The 12,416-nt window shown below is 35.1% G+C and overlaps 1 protein-coding gene across 1 annotated transcript; it reads right to left on the reverse strand.

Annotated features, from left to right (window-relative positions):
• Window positions 1–6,917: 6,917 nt before the first annotated feature.
• Window positions 6,918–11,975, reverse strand: LOC149566074 (small ribosomal subunit protein eS7-like). The gene is made up of 6 exons (XM_089819508.1): window positions 11,921–11,975; window positions 9,324–9,414; window positions 9,154–9,227; window positions 7,730–7,853; window positions 7,441–7,623; window positions 6,918–7,330 (listed from the first exon to the last, which is right to left on the reverse strand). The coding sequence occupies exons 2-6, from the start codon at window positions 9,396–9,398 to the stop codon at window positions 7,208–7,210; spliced, it is 579 nt and encodes a 192-aa protein (XP_089675634.1). The 5' UTR covers window positions 9,399–9,414; window positions 11,921–11,975; the 3' UTR covers window positions 6,918–7,207.
• Window positions 11,976–12,416: the final 441 nt, after the last annotated feature.

The raw sequence follows: 12,416 nt of genomic DNA on the forward strand, positions 1-12,416 counted from the left end.
ATGATCAATAGCCAATTCGAAGGAGGACCAATACTTGTGTACTCACTTATCATCACATGATTTGTTTTTGCAAGTTAGAGATACACTACATTTAGAAGCACATACTTCGCTTAGAAAAACATACTTTGTTGTATTTTATTTCTTCAAAACATATGTAATAAAAAACATCCTTGACCATTTTAATTCAGATTGTCAAGGTGTGGTTCAACATCAGATTATGGTATGTGAAGACCATTCATCTATGGCTGAGAAATTCTAATTTAGGTAGGTTGTTGTTCAAAATAATTCAGATACTAATGCTATCAGGGATAATAATGTTAATATTGAATCAGACTTGGGTTTAGCAAATGTGGCTAATGAATTTCAATTGTGTCTGTCCAACTTGGACATGGATGAGGAACTCGCAGTAACAGTCATAAATATGGATGAGGAGAATTGCAGCAATCAGTCCCTCTATTCAAATCAACCATTCCAGCAATCTATAGTTGACAGACCTAGTGTAAATCATAATAAGGAGATATTCACTGAAGCGCGACTTAATCCTGTGCAAGATCTACAGTGTACAAAAAGCTTGGTAAAATGTCACTTTGCGAAACAATTCCCAATATATCTGCTAGGAGTTAGTGTTAAAGATCAATTTATTCTTATGGCTCATGCTCAAATAGTCCATAACATTTCAGTTCGCCAAACAATCTCTAGACAATTGATTCATCGAGAAGATTACGTGTCATCTTGGAGCAAATAGAGCTGGTCCACAGTAGATATTGTCACACATCAAGTTATGTTTAATTGATCCCCTTTGGAGATGTTTATTCCAGCATGTATGCAGACTATGCAAGCAGTCAAGCTGGGCAGAAATGTGGAAGGAGAAATACAACTGGATAAAGAGATTTCGGCATTTGTGGTTTCGGAACGATTTCAATTAATTGCAGATGAAGTTATGAAAGAAGATATAGATCAAATATCAACAGACAACTTTGAGGAAGCCCATATGTCAAAGGGAGATTATCAGAGGCAATATAGCCCAGATCTAACAGATAGCTTTGAGGAAGCCCACATGACAAATGGAGATTTTCAATCTGATAGGCACTGTAGTCCAGTTAAAATGGGAAAAAGAACAAATGGACATGAATCTTCATTTGATTTCTCATAGATCCTTTCAATTATGAAATCACCTAGAGACCAGACTATGGTATTGTGTACACCAAAAACCCGTGGGAGAAAGAGTAAAAGTACAAAAGCTAAAGAAGAGAAAGAGTAAAAGTACAAAAGCTAAAGAAGAAATTGCAGCAGGCATTCAATCTACATTGGAAGAGAAATTCCAATCAGTAAAAAGAGTCACCAGAAGGGCTAAGTGTCCTCTGGTGGAAGGATGAAGATTATTACATGGAACGTCAAGCTTATCAATGCTCTTGACAAAAGAATTAGGACTAAAAAACTGCTTGAAGAGTCCAAAGGTGATATTATATTATTGCAGGATTTTGGGACCCCACCAAAAAGTTCCACGAATTTTGGCAGGATTCATGGAATGGCCTTTCTCCACTTTGTAAATCTCAATCCTTCAATAGTTGGAGTCATATTTTTTGCATTGAATGGGGTTCTTATGTGGCAAATTATTTTCAGGAGGTTGACCCGATTTTAGGCAAAGTCACTTGGAAGAATCCAAAGAATTTACCAATTCCTGATCAGATTTTTAAAAAAAATGTAAGTATATGCAACTCAAGAATTGTTTGTGACAAATCTTCCAGATGTATTGATATGGGCTCCACATCAAGAGGGTAAATATTCAGTTAAGTTGGGTTACTTAGCTGCCAGAGTTCAGAAATTGGTAACAAATCATTTCAAGCATTTAATTTTTGTTGGAATCCAGTAGTTTTACCAAAAGCGGGTTGTTTCGCTTGGTTAGCCCTAAAAAAGAGAGTTTTGACAAGGGAGAAGCTATCAAAATTAAACATAGTACAGAATTTGAAATGTGTTTTATGTATGGAGGTTGAGGAGAATGTTGATAATCTTTTTGTTCAGTGTAAAGTGGCATATCAATGTTGGGTTTTTATCCTTCAAAAATTAAATTTCATTATGCCTCTTCCGAATACATTATGGGGCATGTTCCAAACACTAGCCAAGCTCAACAAATCACTCTTATTACTCATGTATTTGGAAGTGCATCCCAACTATTGTTATTTGGACAATTTGGTTGTAGAGGAACAAAAGGATTTTCAAAAATCAACCTTCGTCCTTAGAAAGTGTGTTGTCAACATTAGAAATCGCAGTGGGTTTAGTTGTGGTGACATATATTAAAAGGACTCCTGAACACCTCATAGTCACAGGATGGGATATTGAACTGGTTAATAGATGGACAAGTCTTCCATCCCCATCTTACCAACTCACTACTTCAAATCCTCATGGAAAAGTTAATAGGAGGGATTTGAAATGGATTCCCCTTAAGTGGGAGTTTATAAGTTGAATTTTGATGGCTACTCTAGAGGGAATCCTGGTGATTCGGGGGTTGGAGTGTGTATTAGAAATCACAATGGGATAGTGGTGGGTATGTTGGCTCAGCGTTTACCGGTTGTTACAAACAATAAAGCAGAAGCTATGGCACTTTTACTTAGTTTAGAATTAGCACTTCATTAAAATTAGACAATATTCACATTGAGGGAGATTCAACTGTGGTCATCAATTCATGTGTTAAGAAAAAAAACAAAGAACTGGAAGTTTGGATACATCCTGGAAAAAGCTTGGGCATTAATTAATAAATTTAAATCGGCTTACTTTTCACATACCCTTGAGAGGGAAATTAGGTTGCAGATAATTTGTCCAATTTGGGTTGTGATTTGCAGGTTGGTGAGACGACGATTACAAATGTTTTACCTATACAGTACCCCACTTTATTTACTTAAATTGATCAAGAGCATATCTAATTTCTTAAATTGGATTCTCCTAATTTTATTTCGTGTTGGTTGCACAATTCAAAATGTAAAATTCGCTTGCATTTGTTCGAATATGGTGCAGTCGGTGATGTCAATATTAATTAATTCACACATTTCTGTTTTGTGTGAGTTAGTTTATATATTTCGTGGCTCTGGTTTTTTGGTTATTTGATGAAATTGTGCTTGGTGGGCTAGGAGTTTACAGAGTGTGGCAATAATGTTTTTAGAGTGTGCTTTCACGGGCAAGATCGTCAACTTCCATGGCTCGGGAGTATTCCAGATAGTGAACTGAAAGTGGTTATGCAGTTTAATTGTGATGTATGCTTGCATTGTTTCAAGCTAATTTTGGGTTCCTCTATTCTAAATTCTCCTCGTCCGAAGGTTCTTCTTCTAGCTCATCTTTTATCTTACTTACTTATGATCTTCTTCGAGACCACGCCATTGTGGAGATTATTGTAGCTAAAATGGGTTTTGGTAGATTGCTTGGCATGGGTAGTATTAGGCATGCATTACGATAGTACGATATTGCAAGGGGAGAGATTTCTTTTGCTGGTGTTCATGAATTTTTCCATGACAGGGGTCACTCTAAACTTCGTAAGTTTGTGGCATCATTTTCAAAAGCTTTGGGCGCTGGGAATCTTGTATTCGTGGATTTTTATTTATGGTGTTTCAGTACATTTTTAACTCCTCAAGCTGCTGATGATTTAATGTCCAAAGCTCAGGCAATTGACAAAGTTAATTTCTCATGATCATGAAGTGGAATTTTTCAACTGTCATATCAGGCAACAAAATACTCATATTATGCATATTGACAATCAGATGGTAAGGCTAGATCTGTCATCTTCATCATGGGATGGTCTGATTTCTATGGACTGGGAGTCGTTCTGACCTTTTCATTCAACTTGCAATTTTGGTATCCTGCTTGATATTTTGTTTTTGCCAGTTGTAATTTTGTTTGATTCGGGGTCGATTTGTTGTGGACTTATTGTGCTAAGTTGAGTTGCATTGTTAGTTATATTTCTCCTCTCTCTTTTATGGTTAATCTCTATGTCTTGAGGCATTACAACAGCCCATTTTTTAATCCATTTTTTGATAGAGTTTGAGTGGACTGCTGGCTGATGGATAGACTAGGATATATGTTAATATTGTATATTTTGTTAATGGTGGGATTCTCTCATCTGTTTGTAAGACAATTTACTCATCGATACTATATGCTGTATTTATCAATGAATTGTAATGTGTACATTTTGTGAAGATGCTAGGTTTTCTTTTTGGTTCTTTCCCAGTTGAACTCTTGTAAAAGTTTATTTTATTGATATATATTACGAGGTTCATCCACTTCCACCCAACAAAATAAAAAAATAAAAAAATCCTCCACAAACATAAGCATAAATTTGTAAAAGATATTTACCCACAAAATAAATGAAAATAATCTAAATCGAAGATGCATCTTCCACAAAATAGATCAGTAATGGTATGTTTCACCAGTAACACAACATTGAGTGGATATAATACTCTATAAAACCTAGCAATTCTAATCCAATATTGTTTCAGAGCCTTCTACGCTAGTCCAAATAGAGTTATGCTCAATTCAAATGAATGCTTGGAAGGAAATATGAAATCATGGAAAGTAATGATGCGGTTGGAGAAAGAAACTATGATATTTCTTATTAAACTTCCCATTTGAGTAGTTCGAGAATCCATTGGGCATACAATCTCAATTATATAGAAATTGAGCAAAAATCAGATATGATTAAGATTCAGTTTAATTTAATTTTGTTATAGATGGCAAAGGCACAAATCTGACCTCTTAATAATAGCTCCATTGATTATGAACTTTGTGTTCCTATATATAGTGTTGCTCGCTAGCTGGCCACATGAGCTAATCCAGCTAGACTTACGAGTATCCCATTGAAAATCATTGAAAGGGGAACAAGAATCACATACTTCGCTGTATTTTAGTTCTTCAAAACATATGTAATAAAAAAATCCTCGAAGAACATAATAAGCATAAATTTGTAAAAGATATTTACCCACAAAATAAATGAAATATCAAAAACGAAAATGCATCTTCCAGAAAATAGATTAGTATAAGAGTATGTTCCACCAGAAACACAAAATTGAGCGGATATAATACTCTATAAAACCTAGCAATTATAATCCAATGTTGCTTCAGAGCCTTCTACGCTAGTCCAAATAGAGTTATGCCCAATTCAAATGTGAATGCTTAGAAGGAAAATCACGGAAAGTAATGATGCGGTTGGAGAAAGAAACTATGATGGATTTCTTATTAAACTTCCCATTGAGTAGTTCGAGAATCTATCAGGCATACAATCTCATTTATAAAGAAATTGAGCAAAATCAGATGTGATCAAGATTCAGTTTAATTTAATTTTGTGATAGATGGCAAAGTTACAAATCTGATCTCTCAATAATAGCTCCATTGATTATGACCTTTTTGTGTTCCTATAGATAGTGTGCTTGCTAGCTAGCCACATGAGCTAATCCAGCTAGACTTACGAGTAGACCATTAAAAATCATTAAAAGGGGAACAAGAATTAAGTCTAGCTAGCCACATGAGCTAATCCAGCTAGACTTACGAGTAGACCATTAAAAATCATTAAAAGGGGAACAAGAATTGCTTACTAGTAACATCAAATTTCATTCAAATCCAACATTACTTCAGACCCTTCTAACATCCATTTTAATCACTTGTCCAAATACCCAGTTCATATAGTTGCTGTAGGAAATAGCAAATCATGGCATGTAACTAAGTTGGAGAAAGAAACTGTTTATGATGGATTTCTCACGAGACTTGCCATTGAGTGTAGTTAAAGAATCTATTGGTAATCAATCTCTCATTTATAGAAATAGAACACAATCCAATATGACACAAATTCAGCTTGTTTTAATTTTAGGTGGCACTTAAGGCACAAATCTGATCTCTTAGTATTGGTTATGTCCGCCTTCTATTCCTATAAATAACTGATTGATGCAAGAGCATCCAGAGGTATAAAGGCAATCCTGTGTCACCCAAAAAAATGTACTTAAACTTGGTTTCTGTTTCATGTCTTTTCATTTTGGATACCTATTTGGATCAAATAAAGGTTCCAACTCTCACAGTTCCACTATCAGTGTGTTTAAAAATCCCAAAAAAATAAGAGCATGCAATTTGGCCATCATTTTGGTGACCTAAAAAGTGTGAATTGGCCAGATGAATGTAATTGTGAATTAGAGCATTCCAGAAAAAGAATCAGGTCAAAAAGCCCCATGGTTTGAAAATTATTGCAGTTTTTTGAATTTCGGAGACCTCTTAAAAATGCTTCAAAGTCAGGTTAGGGGCATTAAATGACCTCGAAAAAGGTCGAAAAATGGGGGACGAGCGAAGCTTGTTCATAGGGCTATAGAGTGCTTCGAGAACTTTTCGAAAATGTAAACGGTTCGTCAATCGGAGCTACGGTTTGAAAGTTATGCCTCCCGAAAGTTCAATTACCGTTTTTGGATTCTTCTAAATTTGCACCGACTTCTAACGCAGCTTCCGAAACCTTCTATTTGGTCAGTGGATCCCTACTAGCACTTTCTAGAATGTACTCCTAGTCCTTAATCCTCCGAGGTCTATTTAAGGAGATTTCTGACATTGTAAAAGACAATTTGGAGTGTGAGTTTGTTTTGGGTGACACAGGATTGCCCTTATACCTCTGGATGCTCCTGCATCACTGATGTTTTAATGGTGCACACTTACAGGCCACTGGATTTTTTTATGTATCTTGCTTAATACATGAGCTAGGCCACACAGCTTAGACCATTGAAAATCATTGAAAGGGAACAGGAATCTCTTACCAGGCAAAAGGACCTTGTTCTCCTACTATTAGTTACTATTAGTCTCAATTTAGAACAAGCAAAAGTGCATCATTGTACATCGCAAATTTCCAGAAATAAGTCCAAACACAACAGAAAGATAATCAACTGAATGCTTGCCAACAAAAGTGCTTGCCAACAAATGCCTTAAATAATAGAGTGGCCAACATAAAGCCGGAAAGAGCTTTCAGTACAGGTGGACTTCTTGACTAGATTCCCAAGATTTAAATTCTATTAAACATTCACCATATAAAAGCAAAGCTCTAAATAAAGTGACAAATGCTTCTCCAACTCATTAAGTATATAGAAAAAATTGAACTCATCTAAAGACAATAGGATAAGAAAAATTCCTCGTGCCAACCAAAACAATTTTCTGATCCATATGCTAATCAAAAAAAAAAGTTCATGACAAAAATAATTTAACTAGCCTCTGATAAAGGGTACTCAAAAACCACATCCTTCCCACAGAATTTTCTGTAAACCCCAGAAAAGGTTTCCAACTTGTATTCTGTGTTATTGCGCTCCTTGGGATCCAGATAGACCTGAAAAATGGGAAATCAAATTGTTAGTTAAACAAGATGAGCAAGATGTAGCTTATAGAATAGGTCTAAAGATTCAGATTTACAGGTTTATTTATCACCAAGAATCTTACCTTCATTATCTTGGAGCCATCAACACGGTACCTAACTCGCTTTCCAACAATCTCAGCAGGATAGACAACATCTTCCAAGGTGGCCTCATGGACAGAAGTCAATGTTCGACTACGGGGTCGAACTGCAGCTGAGCCTTTCTTTGGTGGCCTCAATATTCTCCTTGTGGCAATCATAACAACGTCCTGTCTTTCAAGCAAGGATTGAGCATCCACATTATTACTGCAATATAACAAGCAAGAGGCAAAACATTTGAAAAAGAAAAAAAACAGGACTTATTAAGCTATTAACCTTTCCACTGAACTTCTTTTCCAGCTCTCGAACAAGCCTCACATGAATCTTTCGGAAAGCCTTCCTCAAGCGGTATGGAACATGGATGACAATAGCCTTACGATTTCCAGATATATCAACTTGCCTGTAGAAGACTAAAAGATTTTATAACCGAATTAAGATATAAGACCCCTTCAACTATGCTTAAATTCTTTTTTAGTAGTTGAAACCATAGCTCAAAATATCTCACAGAAGATATATCTGAGATATAAGTCTACTTAACAATATATTTTGGCTCCCGAGAAGTTATGTCAACTTATCTAGAATTTTGGCATATCACAGAGAACTTGGTAAAATATTGGCAATATTTCTCTACTTTATCTAACAAACTTATCACCAGTGGCCCAGAAAAGTGTAAAACATACTTTTTTATTGGAAAAACAGATTTGGAGACGAGAGTAAGCCCGAAATGAAAAAGGCCAGGTTGCATGGGTACTTGTACCCACACCCCTGGCACTCATACCCACATACCCAAGTACCGGGTACACATATCCCAAGTGCCAAGTTCTCGATGGAAGCATCATAACTAAGGACCATAATTAAGATTTATGAAAAAAATCTGATTTCTGAAAAAAAAATAGATTTTTTGTTTTCATATCAGCTTCTTGTTTATCAAGTGTAACTCAATACCTAATCAGTATGATACTTTGATACATTATTGATTAACAGTAAGCTTTATCACTGTTCAAGTCAGAATTTGATCATTTGAAATGTCATTGTCATATGATTTATGATCTTCTTGTTCCTGTTTAAAGTCTGCCTTCTCTGTTATGCATCATTGCATCTAAACATTTATCATATATTAATACTAAAAACATTAGTAAATCTGAAACTGAAAACAATACATTACATTTGCAAACTTTATCACTGTACTTGTTTTGAAAAATCATTGTCATGACTCATACTTTCAAATTTTCTATGAATATACAAATATGATTAAAAATAAAGTTTGACATACCCAAGCACCCGTCCCCTATTATGAAAAATGCCCATACCTGCAATTGTGCCGGTCCCCTATTATGAAAAATACCTGTACCAGTACCCTAAGTACCCCGTCCCCATGCAACCTTGGAAAAAAGGTTCCATCAGGGATTGGAAAAATATAATCTTGACTGGAGAAACAGATTCTAAGTTCCCAAGAACTTTTTGACTTATCTCCCATATTTTCCAGTATCTTTTTTTGGCCCTCAGAAATAAGTTGCCAATAGCGATATTTGAACTATGGTTGAAATCATCTAAGTAAAACTACAAGACAAGGCATGCTGACAATCATGCATGGGTGTACATTTCGGGGATAAGTAAACATTCAAGGCATCACAAGTCACAAATTAGCTAATAACATATAGGAATCCATCTGCTGATAGAAAACCATCAAAACAACTTACTTGGCAGAGTTAATATACAAATCTTTGAGCTCACTCTTCAGCTCCTGATTGGTATTCTCCAAATCAAATAAGGCCTGCAGTATAGAATGAAGGTGGTTACAACAACTTGAAAGAAACCTAATACGTATTACATCAAAGATAAGATGAGCATTACAAGATTTGATCCTGACCTGTGCCACAGACTCCTCAAAATCATCAGGTTCTGCACCCTTTTCTTTTTGAATTTTCCTCCTAGCAGTATACATGATTGCTAAATCTTACCTGCAAACAAAACAATAAAATTTGGGAAATCTTAGACAAGTTTTGTATTACAAAAGCAAATATAGCAAACAAAAAGATGTGATCTGGGCCAGCCACGAACTTTTTAGCAATAAATAGCTTTCAATTCAGAGTTGAAGCAGAGAACTGGCAGTAGGATAAACACTCTAATTGCCCATTCTTCTTGTAAGTTTTGATAAACAAACTGCTAATATATTATTTCATTCATCAACACAAGAGACAATGCATATCTCTATCTGGATTTTACAATCTGAAAAAATATAATTGAACTGGAACTCCTAGACCAGAAAACACTTAAATGCCAATACCAAGCCACATATAATATAAAACAGTTTTCAACTCTTTTGACACTAGGAAAACGCCATGTGGGGCACATTTACTGACTTCTTGAACACCTTGCCCAAAAATCTGTATTGATTACATATCCAAAAATGCTGCCACAAAATAAATGGAAGCATTCCTTTAATACTAAGCTTAGGTCATACATAATGATTAACCAATTGACAGTGATTTAATTGCAGATCCAAAGATCAATATTTTTTTTAGCATACAATGTACATCAATATTGTATGTGATAAATAGCCTTCGGACTTGAAGTAGGAATTTGACTCTATGCCAAACACCCTATTTCTCCTTTCTTATAAGTTTCAATAAATGTAATATCTGCAATATCTTATTTCAGTCATCACATCATGATGACAATGCATATCTATGTCGGTGCATTTTACAATATGACAAAATATAAATGAAGGCGGATTTTACAAATTGTAAAATATAAAGGAACTAGAACTCCTAAACTACAAAACACTAAATAGCCAATACCAAGCCAGATGTAATAAAAATGCAATTATCAACTCTTTTGAAAATAGGAAAAGGCCATGGGGCACTTTTTACTGTCTTCTTCAACACCTTGCCAACAGACCTTTTTTGATTACATATCCAAAAGTGTTGCCACAATATAAATGTTCACATTCTTTTAAGACTAAGTTTAGGGCACACATAATGATTGACCCAATTAACAATGCTTAAATTGCAGATCCTAGGATCAAGATATTTTTAGCATATGTCAATCATGCCAAAAGTGGTTTTGAAATAAACGAATCTGAATAGCAATCTTTTAAAAATATCCATACAATAACTGAGCCCACCGAAATTAATTTTACAATATCAAACATTATGCACAATGATTTGTTGCAATACAAACAGATTAGAAAATGCAAGTCGTGATGTTGAAAATGGATGCATTTGTTGCCGAGTTTTCATATGCAGATTTATTACATTGTGCTTCTCTTATACATACAACTAGTTTAATATCCAACATACTAGTCTCAAGTTCAAGCCTTGGACTAATTGCAGATAATTTGGATTAAACTTGCCGATGGACTAAACACAACACATATACGACAAACAGAAGTAAAAAAGATCAAAGGAAGTTGGCATGCATTAATTTCAACTTAAGAATAATGCAATGGAGATTCTAATCCATCATACAAAATCAAGGTTTCAAACTTTCGTGAGATTCCATTAATGAGCAATGAAGAGCAAGCAAAAGTAAACTACATAAATGTCCCAGAAAAATTCAGCGTAACTAATACTCCTTTAACCTGATATGAAAGAAATTGTGAACAATACCACTTTTAACACGTGAGAATTGAAAGATCGTGCTAACATTGTGGGCTTTAACTTTTTTCTCAAGAAAATTTGGTACTTAATTCTCCCGATACTCAAAATGATCAGGTTCACCTCAATTTAAATTGTACTTACTGCTCTAGTTATAGAAAAATGTCACAAATGAAGAACATCTCAATGGATCGGCAAAATCCCTTCTGTTATAATTAATGATAGTTGGTTTTATTAAAACTACAGATCTACCAGAGAAAAACATTTGATCGTCTAGAATAGTTTTCGTAGAGATACTTGAAGAGAACATTGAGTTGTACTTTAAGCCTCGGTCAAAACAAAACCATTGCCGGAGGCGTGTTTGTTTTCATGGGATTGTAGCATGTCAGTTGTCCAGACATAGTTGCAACGTGCCGCAAAAATAAATAATAAAAATCTACCTGAAGGACTATCAAACCCCACAACCCAGAGGACAAAACCGTAAATTTCAAAGTGATATACTCAAAGAATGCAACATCAATGGAAATGACGAGGCAATCTTCCCAGGAGGAGTTTTAGACTAAGAACCTAACAACCATTCGGCAAAAAGGAATTCTCATTTCAAGAGAGATAAACCAGCGCAGCTAAGATTAAAATGAACCCAAGCTCTAGATGACAAAAAAAAACAGAGAGAAGCTCAACAGATGCAATCCAGACCTTCAAACAAACTTTCTCTGACCTAGATTCGAAGCACGCCCACCTCCTCTAATGCAATATCATATACAGCAAACAAAAAATTGGGACGTGACATAGAAGATTTTTTTACTATGTTTTCCGAATCAAACCTGCCATAAACATTGCAAAGATTGTTACGTTCTCAAGATCTTACCTCAAAATCTTTCGATGAAGAGGACTACAGCATATCGCGATCCTCCCTCGACGGCAAAAGACGTTCTAATGGCTTCCGAACCCTAGTTGAAGGCAAAAACCCTAAAATTAGGGTTTTGTGGATTCGAAAGCTCTATCAAATCGGCTTTTTCTAGTCGAACAAGTGTAGGCTGTGAAGTTTTATTGAATTTTAATTGGAGACATATATACTAGCAATGGCACTTTGGTGTGCAATATGTATCCCGAAAATATATCGAAGATCAATTTTTAAAAATATGTATTAAAAATATGTAAAACAAAAAGGGTCTCTGTAGGGGAAGTGACCTAGTTACCATTAAGGATTTTAATAAACGTGATCTTTTTTCCATGTTTAATTTTCGCTATTAAAAGATTCACAAAAATGAAAACATGTGAACCAATAATCGATCACACATATACTAGTAGTTGATCATTTTTTAACTTTTTTGGTTGTTGATTGGCCATTTGTGCACCACTAT

The sequence above is a fragment of the Cupressus sempervirens genome, chromosome 3 (genome assembly GCF_028749045.1).
Source record: "Cupressus sempervirens isolate cs-2001-9-10 chromosome 3, ASM2874904v1, whole genome shotgun sequence".
Taxonomy (NCBI): Eukaryota; Viridiplantae; Streptophyta; class Pinopsida; order Cupressales; family Cupressaceae; genus Cupressus; species Cupressus sempervirens.

Bases quoted from the DNA above. Each gene is read 5' to 3' on its own strand.
- LOC149566074 (XM_089819508.1), bottom strand. From the start codon at position 9,398: ATGTATACTGCTAGGAGGAAAATTCAAAAAGAAAAGGGTGCAGAACCT. The intron at 9,228-9,323 runs GTCAGGATCAAA...TCTATACTGCAG, and splicing joins TTGAGGAGTCTGTGGCACAG to GCCTTATTTGATTTGGAGAA. The intron at 7,331-7,440 runs GTAAGATTCTTG...CCCATTTTTCAG, and splicing joins ATGGCTCCAAGATAATGAAG to GTCTATCTGGATCCCAAGGA.